The sequence below is a fragment of the Crinia signifera genome, chromosome 7 (assembly GCF_055691185.1).
Source record: "Crinia signifera chromosome 7, ASM5569118v1, whole genome shotgun sequence".
Lineage (NCBI taxonomy): Eukaryota > Metazoa > Chordata > Amphibia > Anura > Myobatrachidae > Crinia > Crinia signifera.
In genome coordinates this window covers 73,616,723-73,635,880 of record NC_139223.1, presented here as the reverse complement: position 1 = coordinate 73,635,880, position 19,158 = coordinate 73,616,723, and the positions used below count along the sequence as shown (strand labels likewise).

The 19,158-nt window shown below is 45.5% G+C and overlaps 1 protein-coding gene across 4 annotated transcripts in view; it reads right to left on the bottom strand.

The window, feature by feature from the left end:
* MRTFB (myocardin related transcription factor B) overlaps positions 1 to 19,158 on the bottom strand; it is a 376,317-nt gene that overhangs the window by 87,305 nt on the left and 269,854 nt on the right. The window contains exon 1 of one of the 4 annotated variants that reach the window (XM_083153325.1): positions 951 to 1,329. The exons of the other annotated variants lie outside the window; for them this stretch is intronic. Within the exon in view, the coding sequence (XP_083009451.1) occupies positions 951 to 1,071 (121 nt within the window). The 5' untranslated portion in view covers positions 1,072 to 1,329. Of the gene's footprint in view, positions 1 to 950; positions 1,330 to 19,158 lie in introns of those variants that run through there. 4 annotated transcript variants of the gene reach the window in all.

Below are 19,158 nucleotides of genomic sequence, written 5' to 3'. Positions count from 1 at the left end.
CTATGCTGTATATATGTATTATATTATTGCTGTAAACTGGAATACTGTATACAGATAAAATCCACTGCTTTACTTGTCATAAGCAAATCATCTAAACTTAAAAAAACAACATACATTGAGCCAAAATAAGACACACAGGCAATTTTATACACACACACACACACACACACACACACACACACACACACACACACACACACACACAGTATAAGCCTGTACGGATACTTTGCATTAGTAATATACATGTTGATCATTAGATACAGGACTGTGGGGGCAGCTCCATGGCCGACCTTACCGTACTTGTTAGCATACAGTGTGTACAACCCAGAAATGTGATTGCAGAAGTTCATTACTATAAGGCAGCTGAGGAGGAGGAGGACAGGGAAATAAGGTTATGGAGGACTGGTCTGCCTACCAGCTGGCTACACACATCTGAACCTTCTGTAGCAGGCAGCTGAGAGATATTTAAACAATGTCAGATAAAGATCAATGAAACCCCCACTGTGCTAACTATGAAGAAGCATGGTACAGGCCATAACCAGGTGAGCTACTTAAGATGTGCCCCAGGTGTACAACATTCAGCCTCTTCCTGACGTACCGGACGATGACTGCACAATTAACCAGCCCGGCGCAGCACAGCGCAAGGCTGCGGACACTGCAGGCACTGGCTAGCTGCCAGTGCCCATGTAACCAGCCCAGTACAGTACAAGGCTTTCTGGCACTGCAGGCACTGGCTGCCCATGTAACCAGCCCAGTGTATATCGTATATGTATATTACATGCAAGGCTGCGGACACTGCAGGCAACACTGCAGGAACTGCTGCCCATAGAACCAGCCCAGTGCAGATGTACAGCACAGTGCAAGGCTGCGGATACTGCAAGCACTGGAATCATGTCTACATTGCAATGTTTTCCCCTTACACCACAACCCTCCGATCGCAAGGTACTGACCTTCCTTCAGACTTTTCTGGCTGTTTCCATCAAGACATTCCTTGTCTTTCAATGGATCAAAATCCCCACCAGGTATAATCTCGGTAAAACCCGGCTGCTGCTTCTTGCTGCTATCAATCATGGTGAGGTTCCTGCACAGTATATCCAGCACGGAGAAGAAGGGTCTGGCAATGGGGAATGAACTGCAGGAGCAGCACACAATCCTTCCTGGGGTAACAGTGGATTAATTACATATCTGAGCTATAAGGAAAAGCCATAGCGCTTCCTTCTATTGTGACTTGCACACTCAGTGATTCCCTCTCTCTCCCAGACAGGGAAGCAGCAGCAGTACAGCTCTCCTCCCCTTTGCCTACAGCTCCCCACCCACCGGCAGTGTTGTACTGTGTTCTTCCCAGTATAATAACCAACGCTGCTGCTGCTGCAGTGCTGACTCTGAAGTTAATAAGAAAACCCAGCAGCACTGCCACTGTCAGGGCAGGGCACATAGTGGCCGATGTCTGTGACATACTGAAGGAAAATAACTGACACTGGTATATTCTGCCCCTGAGCACAGCTTCCATTCTCACAAAGGCCCAGATTCGTCAAAGCTTGGAAATAACTCTGGCAGAAGTTTATTCGTTAAATAGTGCACAATCCCCCATACCTGCCTCACTGGATGTGAGCTCCCCTGGGCCCTGCCAGACCAGGCCAGCCCAGGGACATGATCGGCACTGGGGATATTCTTATTTCCAGCGTGTTTGTGTTCTGATAAACTATTCAGCAAACAAAAGATGATACATTTTGCAGAGGGTTAGGTCTAAATTGTAGTGGGCTAAAGGACCTCCTGACGTTACAGGGGAGGAGAGGGGGTGGAGAGAGGAGGAGAAAGGTTGGAAGAAGGGTCCCAAATAGACCCTCGTGGGCTCGCTTTGCTTGCCACGCTTCAGGCGCGGTGGATCGGTTCGCTTGCCACCTGGTTACTAAAGGCAACCGGTGGTGGCGTGGAGAGTGAAGGAGCAAGCCCCCTGGCTTTGCTCCTCCCCCTGGGCGTGGAAGGTCCTTTAGACCACTACAATTTAGCATCTACCTTTTGGGTTGGTGGGGGGGCAGAGGGGCCAGTGTTGAACCCTGTGTCACTGTCATTTCCTTTTGAACCTGGGAAAGACTACAATATGGGACTGATTCAGACCTGCTTGCTAGGCTGCGTATATTCAGAGCCTAGCTAGCAGGTTAGCGCTGCCCTGGCACAAGCACGACCCCCCCCCCCCTGCCGAAATCCCCATGCTACGCTGTGAGCCGATGTGTAAACTAACACATCTGCTCGCAAGCAGCCGCACAGAGGTGAAATCATTTATTCACCATGGAATGATTGTTCGCAGCAGAAAAGTAACCCAGGATTTAAACTTGTTGGGGGTGGGCACCTACGTCATCATCTGCCTGCCACAGGCAGACAGGGGCATGCCTGCATTCGCTGGGGTCCACCCAGTGATTCTATGGGCGTGGCCATAAAACGCCAGGTGTCCACCCCAGAACGCCCCCCCCCCTGCTTGTCAATCAGGCAGCGTGCGCCCCAGCAAATGAAAACTTCTCTGAAGGTGCTCACTGCGAGGTTCTGCCTATGCGCATGGAAAGTCCCCCACCATCGGGGACGGGGCCAAATTCACTGCAAAACCGAATCGGCAGCTATATGGACTAAACCAGTCATGTCCAAACTATGGCCCTCCAGCTGTTGTGAAACTACAAGCCCCATCATGCCTTGCCCCAGTTTTGCCATTAGGGAATGCTAAAGCTATGGCAAGGCATGCTGGGATGTGTAGTTTCACAACAGCTGGAGGGCCTGTACTAAACACACTAAAATCACTAGAGATGGTTCCCATTAGAGTAGCCAGATGAATAGCTGTTCCTTAAAGTATTACAGCTGTGGAAGCGATGTAGACTTATTATCATTATCCGTTATTTATATACAGCTGTATTATTTATTTATTAACAGTTTCTTATATAGCGCACACAGATTCCGCAGCGCTTTACAGAGAATATTTGAACATTCACATCAGTCCCTGCCCCAGTGGAGCTTACAATCTATATTCCCTACCACATCTACATGCACACACAGACATTCTAGGGTTAATTTTTTGTTGGAAGCCAATTAACCTATCTGTATATTTTTGGATTGTGGGAGGAAACCGGAGTACCCGGAGTAAACCCACGCAAGCATGGGGAGAATATACAAACTCCGCACAGTCAGGGCCGTGGTGGGGATCGAACCCATGACCTCAGCGCTGTGAGGCAGTAATGCTAACCATTACACCATCCGTGCTGCCCTCATACACTATTGCTGCACCCGTGCCAAACAGCCCTTCTTGTTGCACAAGGGCCCATGTGACAAAGCTTGCACCAAGTGTCTTTTTATCCTAAATATGAGTCTCAAGCTGGGTACACGCTTATAGATTACATACTCGCTGCCCGACCAGTTGTATAGATATTTACATAAAGCTGCCCAGTTGCGCTGTCAATCGCTACCAGGTGTGTAGAGAGTGAATGGGCAGTCGGCGGATCTCCCATACACACAGCCAGATGTGCCGATTTATCTATCGCAGACATATCGCTGGTACACACTGGCTGACGAACCATCGATATATCTGATCGGCCGATTGACCTTTTAGTTGCATTAGTGGTAATGCAATGCCATAAAACTACTTCACAAGATTTAATTGATTGATTTGTTATGTACAGTGTCTGCGTATGAGTCTGATACTGTATACAAAGTTCTACAATGCATTGTCTTCATCTGGGACTTTGTACATATTTAAAACAAATTACTGTGAAGTTAAATTTGAAGCCTGGTGTCTGGTACAGACTGAATGATGTTTTGCTACATCTTTGGTGTGAATAAGACGCATCTCAGCGCTAGTGTCAGCCCAGGGAAGGAGACAGTAGGAGGGGCTTAGGGTTACGCTGCAGGAAGGAGGGGGGTTTAGGCTGTGAGGATAGGGGGTTAGGCACTAGTGGGGAGGGATAGGCACTATTGGGGAGAGCTAGGGAAGGGAGGGTTAGGGAGGGGAAGGGAGGGTTAGGGAGGGGAAGGGAGGGTTAGGGAGGGAAGGGAAAGGGTAGGTTTACCTAAATGACCCCTGTCAGAATTCCTTTTATTGGGATGCTGGTGTTGGTACTCTGACCGTCGGCATCCTGACAGCCGGTCATCCGATTGAATCCCTTCGTAACATACCCACACACAGATACATTAATTAGGAAAAATTTAATTAATATCTCAAGAGAATTAGGACACCTATGAATAACTGACAAACACTCTGCAGACAGCAATTTGGCCAGAACACATTGCAAAAGTCCAACCATGCTTTCCACTGTGCCACCATACTGTGGTAATCCTGCTATTGGCAACCTAGACTACACAATGCAATGGCTAAGTAGAGATCCATTAGAAGAAATGGCACGAGTTCTGAGTGCAGTGAAAATGTTGAGATTCAGTATTTTAACATCAGAGACATGTCCCCTCACTAGGAGTACTTATCCTGCAGTATAGTTTAGCTCTACTCGCTGTACTGTAAAGGGTTAACACTGCTATGAATGTGATCTCATAGCCTACATTAAAAACATCAGCACAATACAGGAAAATCAATAACTTGTTACTGTAAACACAGCATCTTTCCTCTATGTAATGTTCTTAATGACAAGCCGCAAAGCACGGAGTATACGTCTTGCATACAGTACCTACATACCCCTGATGTATGGAGTTCAGTCACTCAATTACCAATAACGGCTACGAGGAAAACCAACTTTTACAAGAAATGTCCCAGCAGCACAATAACAATAGTATCTCTCCAAGACTGCATACACAGAGCAGTACATACAAACAAACAACAATGCATTATTCAAGTTTTACCTATGCAATGATCTCTGATGGTATAAACTCAGCCAAACAGTTATACTGCAGTCGCTTTAAAAGTTTCTGGGCTCTGTGACCAGGTTGCATTTGTAATGCTGCTAGCAGAACACTCACCCCACACAACAGGAAGACAAGAAATGAAACAGATGCTGAGACAACATCTGTGGTAATCATGAAAGTGGTTGATCTGGCTGCAGTGTCTGCATAAACCAGTGAGAAGGAAGTACGCCCCTCCAAATGACTTAAAGACAGATCCCGGGGAAGGATGTCTTTCAGCTGGACCTTTATGCATGCATTATACACGCAAACAATACTTACGTCGGAGAGGAAACTTATTATTACTTGTTCAGTAGTTCAAACTATACATTTGCTGAGAAACAAAACTTAGGTAATGAATTCAATAATACTGTGAGATTAAAAAAATAAACATTCCATAGAATAAAATGAATATTAAAAAAATGTAATCTAATTATGTAGACTACAGCATTCACCTCTAGTGCAAAGCACAACATAACTGCATTACATAGCGGTAGTGACTAAATACAAATATAAATGCACACCACCACATGCAGAATGCGGTAAGTCTTCCACAAGAAAGTCACTCTGCCGACACTTGGATGATGGGGATGGGAAATGCTGCTTATGGCATCAGAATATCCCTTTTAGTTCTAAATGGGCCCTCAGATGGAGAAGACCATGACATTTATTTATAGATAACAGTTTCTTATATAGCGCACACATATTCTGCAGCGCTTTACAGAGAATATTTGAACACTCACATCAGTCCCTGCCCCAGTGGAGCTTACAATCTATATGCCCTACCACATATACACGCACACACAGACATTCTAGGGATAATTTGTTGGGAGCCAATTAGCCTACCAGTATATTTTTGGATTGTGGGAGGAAACCAGAGTACCTGGAGTAAACCCACGCAAACACGGGGAGAATATACAATCTCTGCACAGTTAGGACCATGGTGGGTATTGATCCCATGACCTCAGCGCTGAGGCAGCAATGCTAACCCTTACACCGTCCGTGATGACATATGGATAACATCAGTATCATGCTCATTAAACCATTGGTGACAGCAAACGCTCTGTGGATGAGGGCATTGCAGTTCTTCCCTGTCTGGAGCCAAATGCTGTAACATGTAGCAATTAGCATTGACCTTGTTCACTAGGGAATGACTGCATACACATCATGCCAGGAAAATGCATCACACAACATAATGGAACCATGCTAATGCATTGTACCAGGGCCAGTAGCACTTAAAGGGCCTGCAGCCAAATTAGCAGTACTAGTATGAGGTGGCAGCAGCCTGCATCATCAGTGCCAGCACAACCAGTCACAGCAGCACCTTGCTAGAAGGTCGGACTCGAGCTCCATAATATCTGAAGGAACTTGAGTGTTGAAGGCCTTTAAAAAGGTAGGTGTCAAATATTAATATATCTGTACGGTGATGGATGACTATGAACCATAGCCTGTTTGCCCACTAATCAGTAGTACATTCACTGTAGTCTTTGCACCAATTAAGGCACAAACATGCATTGTGAGGTGTGATCAGCTGTTTTTGTTCTGCAACCAAACTATAACCTCCTGCTCTGTGGAGCGCTCAGATTCTTTTTGGTGAAACCGGCTCAATTTACCACAGGTTTTAATTTGTAGTCTATTTATATGAAATTGATCAACCTTTCTTCCAAAGAGCTGGGCTCTGTGCTTCTGGCCATTAATGTCTTTTGGTGATGATGTTTTCCCTGGTGTCACCTAAACACACAGTTGCCCAAGAAAGCACCAAAACACCTGCCAAACACACCTCAACAACCATCCCTCCCTTCTAAGTCACCGAGGGCAACCGTTGAGTCAGAGTCATGCAATTTTCATCAACACTTCCCTGCTATCACCTGAATGGTTTGCAGCCTATAGGACTACCGTGGAGATAGGCCAGATCCAGCAAGCAGAATATTGCAGGGGCTGTACACTATGTTATTCATAATTTTGAGAATGGGGTGAAGGAATACTTTAAGTTTCTTAAGCACTGGTGCATCACCTAGATGACAGATTTAATTTTGTCCTGTAAACCCCCTGATAATATTGGTGAATAAGTAATCCCTCATTTACAATAATAATTTAATTGAATGCTGACACACACTCAGTAATAGATGGCAAGCTACTCCTGATGCATCATTCAGGTCAATGTGCAAATAGGATTCAGGGGTTAAAGGCTGAGTCACGAGGCTGTCTACTTGCAGAATGGATTTCTTGGCCACCAGAAGTGAACTAGGCGGCATTTTTTGGTAGGTGGCCACATACAACTAAAATTTGGTTAGATGGGTTTTAGCAATGCCAAGAGGACGCTGGAAAGAGTGAGGAAGGTGCCTGCATGTGCCCTAAGCCTGCAACACCTCAACATTAAAAGGAGCTTATCATCCGAAATAAAAGGACAGCCATTTGTAGTTTGCCTTAAGATACTTGTTAACTGCAACACAATAGATTGTCTCACTAAGGTCCAGATGTATCAAGCTTCAAAAAGTGATAAAATGTAGAGTGATAAACAGCCAGCCAATCAGCTCCTAACTGTTGTTACATGCTGGGTTTGGAAAATGACAGTTAGGATCAAATTGGCTGGTTGTTTATTACTCTCCACCTTATCATTTTTTGAAGCTTGATACATCTGGCCCTACATCAGATATGTATACTACAGATTCAGCTGTTAATAACACACCTTTTCCGCTTGCAAAAAAACCCTGTGATTTTGCGCGGGAACCTACCCATTATTTTCTGCTAGTGGAAAATGTTCAAGAAAAAATCCCAGGCAATCCAACCCGGGTGCTCCCGGGTCCAGGGGCAGTGGAACCGGGTAACCCCAGTCTATGCAACCCGGGTTCCATTCACTGCAATGTAAAAGCATTGGAGATGCTCTCATCTCCCAGCACCGGCCCGGCTCCGCCTTTCAAAGACATCACCAGCCCGGCATTATGCCGTGTCAGAACACTACTGGGAAAGGGTTTGCCAGCCGGGTCGTACCCAGGTACAACCTGGCTTGTCTATTGGAAAAGGGTATTAATATTACTCAAATTAAAAAGTACCACATTTTTATTTATTTTAGTGTGAAAAACACTTTGATTTCTCTTTAAACTTCCACTTTGAGGGTACTAAACTCAATATTGTTAGACTACAACAAATGGACTTACATAACAGACAAACCAAGACAGAGTATGAAACTATAGTCAAGTACGTAGAACATGCAAGTTCATGTTATACAGGCATTAATATTTCATATTATACATACATATTTTTTATTTCCTGCTGCAGTCACACGTGAAAGGACAAATAACTGCATCCCCACACTCTAAGCAAGCTATTCCCATCGTTTTGGGAAACAGAGTCATTCTCCTGACAGCAGATCTGAAGTGCAGAACTTTCATATACAGGCAATGAGCAATGTAATTAATGAGTAGGAGGTAAAGGATATTTTGCTATCCCTTTAAATTCATACCATGGGCTCATTCTTGCTCACATGAAAAAAGGGGGGTGAAGAGGGATAAAGTACATGATGTATTTTCTATTTCTTCCCTAATGATTGCTCACGCCCCCACACTATCTTCTGTGGGAAAATTGCTTCTGAGCTGGAAGACTGACCGGCTGTGCAGATGCACTTCAGGGGACAGTGCAGGAACAGCGGGACCTAGTGCTCTGTGAGTGACATCTGCGAGCCTCCATCACGCCAAAATATAGTACTCTAATTCTCCTAGCAATAGTGACCCACCACTTACCAGAAGCTAATTTTAGCCTCTCATTTTAATGCAGCTGTAATGTAGACAGGTTATAGCAACAGCCAGTTCCCAGCACTGATGTTACTAAGAGAGTATAATAAGAACAACGTACACTAACATTGTGCTAGTATACAGTATTTATTTTTATATTCTATTTTAACAGCACTGAAAGGAGAGAACATTCTCTCTTCCTCCACATAATACCGTATACTATGTATACACATTGGGGCAGCACGGATGGTGTAATGGTTAGCATTACTGCCTCACAGCGCGGAGGTCATGGGGTCGATCCCCACCATGGCTCTAACTGTGTGGAGTTTGTATATTCTCCCTGTGCTTGCGTGGGTTTACTCCGGGTACTCCGGTTTCCTATCACAATCCAAAAATATACAGATAGGCTAATTGGCTTCCAACAAAAATTAACCCTAGAATGTCTGTGTGTGCGTGTACATGCGGTAGGGATTATAGACTGTAAGCTCCACTGGGGCAGGGACTGAATGTTCAAAAATTCTCTGTAAAGTGCTGCGTAATATGTATGTGCTATATAAGAAACTGTTAATAATAAATACACACAGCCCTAAGAAATGGACTGATTAATGCTCCTTTCAGACCGCACAAATTAAATGGTATATTGCCGTTTCTTTACCGTTTCAAAACGGTAATATGTGCGGTCTGAAAGGTCCAGAGTGAATTTACCGTTTTAAAATAACCGGTATTTTAAAACGGTAAAAAAGCAGGGTCCTACACGTTTCAGACCAATTTTTTTCGGTCTGAAACGGTACCCAGGCAGCAGTGAGCACTATTGGTCCCCAGTGCCTGCATATTTAATGAGCCGGCCGTTAATTACATATGCGCATATGTAATTAGCCGATAATTACATATGTGCATATGTAATTAGCCGCTCATTACATATGGACATATGTAATGCACGGCCGGCTCGTTAAATATGCAGGCACTGGGGACCAATAGTGCGCACTGCTGCGCCCCCCCCCAATGTGTTTACGAAAACCCCCGTGCCTCGTGCCTTACGATCCCGCCGGCTGTCGGCTCCTGCTCCTGTCGGCTTCTGCTGCTTATAAAAAAAAAATGTGACTTTCGGAAAATGGCTGCCCCATAGGAAAGACTGTTTGAAAAAACTGTCTTTGGTATGGGGGGTGATCCGCAAGGCATGAGGTACTGGCTGCACGGGGGGCTTTCTTAAACACATTGGGGGGGGGGGGGTGGTGGTGTGAACTGTAACACGCTGCCACACAGCGTGTTACAGGGGGGGGGGGGATTGCTTAAGACTGCACTGGCTTTGATCCTGTTTTTGGAAAGTTTCCAAAAATGGGTCTGCCAGTGTAAAAAAACGGCACTTAAACGGTAATATCCCGTTTAAGAGATGCGGTGTGAAAGGGGTTTTACCTGGCAGACCCGTTTTTAGAAACGTTTCAAAATACCTGGTCAAAGCCAGTTTTGCGGTCTGAAAGCAGCATGAGAAAGTTTTCCTTTGCTTCAGCAGAGAACTCCTGGAATTTCACACACAATTAATATAGGATGGTATCAGCTTTTATATGCCTAATTTACAGCAGATGTTCCCCAATCTTACCTTTTTGGAACATCAATTCTCTTTCTGGCACAGGGGACCAAAAATGTCTAGTTACAGTTCTGTCCATACCATGGTTACTTAGCCAAGAAAGCAATGCTTGTTACGATAAAACAGGATCACTTTATAAGCTAAATACACTTTGATTGTTACACATTCTTTACATTACAAAAATAATTTTGAACTTTGCTTTCTCAGGTAAAATGAGCACTTTTAGGATTGTGACCAGTCATGTGGACAATCAAGGCTCCTATACACAGGTCAGACTTGTCTGAGGGAAAAGTTGGACCTGATTTCCCTTCAACTTCCCGGGAGGGCTACATAGGATTTTGCACTTGATGTGCCATTTTCTACATGGTATAAATCACATGCAATTTATTGCATGTATCCCCAGGGGAGCTGCCGGTGGGGAACAGGCTGCGGTAGTGGTGGACGGGCAGATTTTAAAACCCCCATTCAAGTGAATGAATGGTTACTGATTGGCTGAGAGAGATCAGCAGCCGCCCAATCCTTTGAATGGTGGTTTTGAAATCTACCTGCCCGCCGCTACCGCAGCTTCTCTCTCGGGCTGCCAATGACTGGGGGTCTCCGAGGCAGATATCGCTGCCGGCGCTGCTGCCTGTCAGTTTGACATAACAGGCAGCAGCATCAGCAGCAGAGGATGCAGAGCGGGGAAAGTGCCTCACCTACTCGGTGCTTCCCTGCTCTGCAGACTATAAGTGTTTGCCAGAGGTGCACACCGTTGGCTCTTATTGGATGCAATAAATCGCAGGTGCTAAAATAAAAAGCATCTGCGATGTACACTGATGCATCCAATTCCAATAGATCATACATGCTGCACATTTGATCTACAAGATCCAATCCGATGCACATGGGAATGCGCATTGGGTCAGGACGGATGTCAAACGGGTCCAATTTGGCAAGTTTCATCCGATATATCGTTCCGATACATCAGAATCGGCTGAAAATAAGCCAAATCAAACCTGTGAATGTGTACCTTAAGTACTAACTGTATAACATGGTCTAATTAACGCACATGTGCATTAGGTCCGATTTGATTTGGAATTTGATTTTTTTGCTTGAATAGTGGTTAAAAAGTGTATAGAACAAATGTGAGCGGCGCTGGTATGTTTAGTGTATATTTTGGACATCTCTCACAGAGATGTCACTCAAAGGGTTAATATATAGGGGGCCCCTGAGAGAGTGGAGCCCAGGGTACTGAACCCCTGTGCTCTTCCATAATCCAGCTTGGACTACATATCTGCTATTACATTGGACCCAGACAAAAAAAACACAAGGTAATATCAAGTTACTTTTAATACAGTAGCATTACTTTAATGAATAATCCTCTTCCAATGCTGTATAAAACAGATTTAAAGAGTAAAATAACAAGTTTTTATTTCATAAAATTAAATATGCTTTCAATTTGTATGTAATTACAATTTATAATTAGAATTCAAAATGCTACTGTAAAGCTATATTTGTATGATATTTCTGTGCTATTGTGGGGATATAAGTATGCATTAACCCTTTCAAGTCAAATGTCTAGTCAGGCTCAACAGCTCTAGGGCTCTAGCGCTAGTAGCAGATCCAATGGTGAGCCACTTTAACATTAGCATTAAACATTAGCATTGTTCACCATTCAATGTAGACTAATTTGAATAAAAAAAAATACTAATAATTTAAACATTTAAACCAGACTGTTTTAATTGCAAAAAAAAACAATAAAAAAACAATTTGGACTGCAAAAAAGGTACATAAACAATACATAGGCACTTTATTGTTAAATTGTAATGTAATACACTATTATCTGTATTCCCCATAGTGTCTTCTATGCTGTAAGCCAGAACTTTGTGGGTCCCATTTTTAAGGAGCCCCTGTCCCAATGCTTCTAAGGACACACCTCTCACCATAATAAGCCCTATTACTTAAAATTTTATTCTGCATTGTAGTGCCTTAGTTCACTTTATATCACATTGAACAACTGCCAGTACACATTATGCTACACAGTACCTCCAATTCACATTATGAAATGTCCCCCGCTCATATTATGCCACACTATAGTGCAGCCACTTCATATTGTACAACATTACAGTGCATTTAGTTTATATTATGTAACATTATAATGTCCTCCAGTCCATTTTATACCACATTAAAATGAGCAGGCCCAGGGGCATATTTAGATACAGTTGTGCTCATAAGTTTACATACCCTAACAGAATTTGTAATGTTATGAATGATAATTCACAAACTTTTTTTTTCCACTCATAGCTAGTGGTTGGGTGAAGCCATTTACTGTCAAACAACTGTGTTTACTCTTTATCATAATGACAACATAAACTACCCAAATTACCCTGATCAAAAGTTTACATACCCTGGAGATTTTGACCTCATAACATGCACATAAGTTGACACAAGTGGGTTTGAATGGCTATTAAAGGTAACCATCCTCACCTGTGATCTGTTTGCTTGTAATCAGTGTGTGTATATAGACGGTCAGTGAGTTTCTGGTCTCCTGAAAAACCCTTGTATCTTTCATCCAGTGTTGGATACTGAGTCAATGGGAAAGCAAAAGAATTGCAGCAGCTAGGTTGTCTGGAAAATGTGAACTTTTGGTAGCTCTCGAGGGCTAGGGTTGGCTACCACTGGTCTAGTGTATGTGAGCCTCCAAAACAATGCCATCTGCTGGCAGACCGTGAAACTACATCTCTTTCTCACAAATGCATAAACACAGAAGGTAGCACACTATCTTTCAAAGCTTTTGCTTCGAGCGGGCTTACTAGCATATTATATTTTATTAAGTGCAACAAATGCATTCATTATTGCAGTGATTGTGATGCATAACTTTAAGTGTGTGTGTGTGTGTGTGTGTGTGTGTGTGTGTGGGGTTCTCACAAACACACACATACATCAGTCCAGTGATGGCCTCACCTGTCCAGCATAATAATGAAGCCTCCGGTATAGAACAGGCACATCTGCTCAGCTGCAGAAGACAGTATTTCACCATCTCCCCTGGCCAACTCTGTCTCACACCCACACAGGAGAACTCCCTTTACATTCAGCAAGCGGCCAACCTCCATTTAAAAATACATAAATAAACATACTCCGCTGCACTTTCTAGGTACTCATAAACCCTCACTGTGTGTGCATATGAATGTGCCCCTTGTTCTGATTCTCTGAGACTACCTGTTGAGAGGTAAGTGGGGAAGTACAAGGTTTAATCCTTATATACGGTACTTTAAAAAGATCACTAAAACACAAAATGTAAATTTCAGATGTCCACAGAGGTAAAACAAATGATTAAATGTCAACCACACACTACTACATTTCAGCAGTTACACTAATTACCTCTCCTCCCCATAACAGACAACTCAAGCTACTCCACATCTTAGCATGGGATCTGATACAAATTAAAAGTTGAGACTGCAGTCACTTGAACTGTTGTGACATGACTTTGCCCTAACAACTCACACCAATACAATGTCTGCATGGGCGTCAGTCATCTATATAATCAGAATAGTTATTACAGTGGTTCTCAAACTCGGTCCTCAGGACCTCACACAGTTCACGTTTTCCAGGTCACCTGACAGGTGCACTCATTACTGACTGACTCATTTTAAAAGATCCACAGGTGGAGCTAATTATTTCACTAGTGAGTCTGTGGGGAGACCTGCATAACATGCACTGAGTGGGGTCCTGAGAACCTGTGCATTATTATTTCAGGTATGTTATGCAACTCTCTAATATATAGCATTTTATGTAAATAAATGACAAGCAGGGGAGGAATTAAGGGTCAGGCCGCCTCTAGGTACAACGTTATTGTCAAAAGCCTGTTGTGGATGTTCCTTTCATTGTCCTCCTTCATATATCATTCTGGATCCCTGTAACTTGCAGCCTAGCTCTTACTAATGAGTGCACATGAGTGGAGATGATTACTGCTTTCTACAAATATCTCCATTCTCATCTCCTGCTTTTGTAAATTCTCCAATGATCTCATGGGCTATCTGTTATACCCTTTTCACACCAGAAATGCAGGGACCAACCCGGGAATCAAATTCCGGGGACATGCAGGGACATTCCCGGGTTGAGCCCCGTTTATGCTTTTGAAGCAGGGACATCCTGGGTCGGCACCTTTTATACTGAACCCAGGGTGACCTTGCATTTCTATGAGAATATCATTAGAAATGGACTTTAAAATGAGGTCATTAGAGAGAGGGAGGGGAGAGGGGAAGAGGGAGATGTCCCGCAATGCCAGGATCTTCGCAACGTTATGGTATATCTGGGCATCCTTAACAGTGCCTGTAATCTGGTGCCAGATCTCCTCTTCCCCTCTAATGTGTACAATCTCCCTGACATCAACATTTGTCCAAGACATTCTTGGCTTTCAGGCTTGCAATGGTTAAATAGCACTGCTGGGGTCTGTTGTGTCACAGAGCTTGCACAGTGTGCATACCTCCCAACTGTCACAATTACAGCGGGACAGTCCCGATTTTCGGGTCCTGTCCCGCTGTCCCACCCGTGGCAGGCATTGTCCCGCTGCGGGGGTGGCAGTTGGGAGACCCCCCAATCTAGTAGAATAGACGCTGTGCGCATGCGCACAGCGTCTATTCTCGACTGAAAATGAGGTTGCGGCTAATTAGCATAAGCCGCACCCTCATTTGCATATGCCCCGCCCCCTTTCGGGCACTCGCGCAGCTTCGCCGCGCGAGTGTCCCTATTTCCTCCGGACAGAAGTTGGGAGGTATGAGTGTGTTATGCCTCAGCACGTCTCTGAAAATCCACAACAACAGGAAGTTGTGCTGCATAGCCCATCAGCAGAGGCAACACAGAAAGGAGGGACATGTTCTTGTACCTTCAATACCAGACAGTACCCCGGGAAGGTCCCAGGAGCAACCCTGGTAGCTAGCAGGGTTGAAATCCTGGTGGATTGGTGACAGGATTTTGGCCCTGGACCCTTTCACATCAGCATTAGACCCGGGTTGTTCCTGGGGCCAACCCAGGAATTTTGGCTGATGTGAAAGGGGTCTATTACCCCCAAATAAAATAGTTTACGTAGATGGTCTGGCACAGAGAGGGACGGTGTGTGTGTGTAGATGAAAGGGGGGTGGTGGGAGTGGGTGCTCTTTATTGGTCCCTCGTCTTTCCCTATCTAAGGCCCCCATTTACCATTGATTGCATTTACAATGCGATCTGGGCGGAATATTACCGCCCAGGATCGCATTGTTAAATGCGATAATTTCGCCCCAATGTATGACCTGGCAGGGCGCAGGGAGCCTGTCCCTGCGATGCCCGGAGCCGGAAGCCGGGGGGTCTGCGCTGCCCCCCCCCCCCCGCGACCCTGCTGACCGCACTGCCGCTTGGGCAGTGCGATATGTAGCCATAGGCTACAATGCGCTATCGCCATACCAGAATGGCGATACCCCAGGGGTGCGATGCTGGGCTGCCCGATGTTGATACATCGGGCAGCTTCGCATCCCCCATAGAAACCTATGGGGGATGCGGCCGGCAGCGCTGCAGGGGAGATTGCAGCAGGGATCGGAGATCCCTGCTGCGGTCCCCCTTTGATACATTTCAGTGATACTTAATATTTGTGCTTAACCCCTGAAAACGGGTGTTTTAGGGGATTTAGCCATAAATATTAGTTGATAAATGGGCCTCAAAGACTGCGGCAGTGGGAAGAGAGAGGACAATGCTGCAGCAGCCTCCCTCCTCAGCCCAGGACACACACTGTATTTTGCTGCACTGGGGAGAGAGGAAGCTGCAGGACCAGTGTCCTATTATTCTCTGTGCGTAATGTGCGGGGAAGGGGGTGAACAGACATTACACATGTAAAAGATTATATATTTGCTAAAAAGGGGGCTGACCACACCTCCATACATTTACCAGGCCTCCTCTGAGTCAGGGACGTAGCTGTAATGGATGCATACTGCACCCATTTTTCCAATCCTTAACCTCCAGTGTCCAGCGGCAGTGGTAGGAGCACTGCCGAGATCCTGCAAAAATTGTGGCCATTTTTCCAGCAATCGGTGCATGTGCAGTAGTGTCTGAGGGGTGAATTTATGAAGCTTGGAGAAGTGTTATCTATCCCCATAAAGAACGTTATGAGCAAGGTGATAATGGTTCAGCCAATCAGCTCTTACCTGTCAATTTACATATTGTAGCTGATTGGCTGAACCATTATCACCTTGCTCATAACGTTCTTTATGGGGATAGATAACACTTCTCCAAGCTTCATAAATTCACCCCTGAGTGCTTTAGTGCTCAGAGCCTACTGCCCCCGACAGAGAGTAGTAGTAGTAGTAGTAGTACGTTTATTTATAAGGCGCCACAAAGTGTCCGCAGCGCCGTACATAGCAAACAAAAAAATTACGAGGTAACGTACAGGGTGTGTTGAAAAATACAGTATAAATAGGGGTATAGCTGGTAGAACTAAAATCAGCATCAGTTCAGAAGTAGGTGTCAAAATTGTCGAGGAGACTGAAGATGAAGTAGAGGAAGGGAAGAACAGGACAGGAGCACAGGTGAGGTAAAGAGGTAGGGTGAGTACGTGAGGAAGGAGGGCCCTACTCATAAGAGTTAACATACTAAAAATAGGTGGGTGGACGAACGAAAAACAACAGGATAAGTAGGAACGGAGGGGAATGGAGGCAGGATAGGAGGATCAAAAGAGGTTAGGAGGAGGGATAGGCAAGTCGAAAAAAGTGGGTTTTAAGGGAGCGCTTGAAGGAGGTAAGGGAATCAGAAATCCTGATGGGTGGCGGGAGGTTGTTCCAGTGCAGGGGGGCAGCGCGAGAGAAGTCTTGGACACGGGAGTGGGAGGAGGTGATTAGGTGAGAGGTCAGTCGGCGGTCAGTGATGAAGCGAAGAGGACGGGAGGGAGTGTGGATAGAGATCAGTGAAGAGAGGTAAGGAGCGGTGGAGGAGGAGAGAGCCTTGTAGGTGGTGGTGAGGAGTTTAAAGAGAACTCGGAAAGGAATGGGGAGCCAGTGAAGAGATAGACAGAGGGGGGAGGCGGAGGTAGAGCGGCGGGAGAGGAAGATGAGCCTAGCAGCAGCGTTAAGAATGGATTGGAGAGGTGCGAGGCGGGTGAGAGGTAGCCCAGAGAGAAGGATGTTGCAGTAGTCAAGGCGGGAGATGACAAGAGAGTGAATGAGACTTTTGGTCGCGTCAGTGGAGAGGAATGGTCTGATGCGTGAGATGTTGCGTAGGTGAAAGCGGCAAGACTGTGAGAGAGCACGAATGTGGGGGGTGAAAGAGAGGGAGGAGTCAATGATAACACCGAGGCAGCGTGTTTGGTCGGTGGAGGTGATCTCGGTTTCACCAATACTGATGGAGATAGTGGGAGAAGATGGGATGTTCGGGGGATGGAAGATTAGAAGTTCAGTTTTAGCCATGTTTAGCTTCAGGAAGCGTTGAGTCATCCAGGCTGAGATGGCCGTGAGGCATTCGGAGACCTTGGACAGGAGTGATGGGGATAGGTCTGGGGAAGAGAGATAGATTAGGGTATCATCAGCATAAAGGTGGTAATGAAAACCATAGGAGCTGATGAGGGTGCCCAGAGAGGTGGTGTAGAGAGAGAAGAGGAGAGGGCCAAGGACAGACCCTTGGGGAACACCGACTGGCTGCGGGGTAGTAGGAGAGGAGGAGCTCGGAGTGGAGACGGAGAAGGAGCGATCGGAGAGGTATGAGGTGAACCAGGAGAATACCGTGCCAGTGATGCCAAAGGAGCGGAGGGTGTTGAGCAGGAGAGGGTGGTCAACAGTGTCAAAGGCAGCCGACAGATCAAGCTGGATGAGGATAGAGAAGAGGCCTTTGGATTTAGCCGATATTAGATCGTTAGTGACTTTGGTCAGGGCAGTTTCAGTGGAATGTAAAGGGCGGAACCCGGATTGGAGGGGGTCGAGAATGGAGTTAGCAGTAAGGTGGCTTAGTAGACGATTATAGGTCAGACGTTCTAGGAGCTTGGAGGCAAAAGGGAGGAGGGAGATGGGCCTGTCTTGGACACGGGAGTGGGAGGAGGTGATTAGGTGAGAGGTCAGTCGGCGGTCAGTGATGGAGCGAAGAGGACGGGAGGGAGTGTGGATAGAGATCAGTGAAGAGAGGTAAGGAGCGGTGGAGGAGGAGAGAGTAGGGGGCCCAGCCAGAGGTGGCTCCTCTCCTAAGACTCCTGCTCTGTGTACCTGGTTCTGGCACAGCTGTTGGCGCCACTGAAAGTAATAGCAATATCTTAAATATGCTCAGTCCCTATTTAAAAGCAACTTTTTGAATTGATTTGATTCACCTGCCTAGATGGTAGTATTACCTATAAACTGTCCCAATAGAGGCAAGAATTACAGCAGCGGCGGTAGAAGCACTGCCGAGATCCTGGAAAAATTGCGGCCAAGGTGTGCATGGACAGTAGAGTTTGAGTGCTCAGACTCCACAGTGCAGAGCTGCTGCTGTCAGCAGCGCCGCTGTGAAAATTTCCAGAAAAATGGCCATGCACCATTTTTCTGGAGGTTTGCTCATGTGCAATAGGATCTGAGCGCTCTAGTACTCAGCCCCCCCTCCTCCCAGCAGAGAGGAGGGGTCCAGCCAATGGTGGCTGAGCACGGGCCCCCTTCTCTCTTAAGACGCCCCTGCTCTGAGTACCTGGGCCTGGCACAGCAGTTGGCCCACTGAAAGTAATAGTAATATCTTAAATATGCTCAGTCCCTATAGGGGGCTGTGTAGAATTACAGGAACACATACTGTATATCCAATTTATCAGGTGTCCAACTGAGTTGTATGAGGTTATGAGTTCAAGTCCCAGGTATAGTTAGAATTATCGGTTTTAAAGGTATGGAGTTTTAACACTCCACTGAGACAGCACTGACTAAAGTGGTGAATTATCTGGTAACTGCTAAGTCTAAAGGCCATTACTCACTACTTATTCTTCTAGATCTTTCTGCTGCGTTTGACACTGTGGATCACACTCTTCTCTTA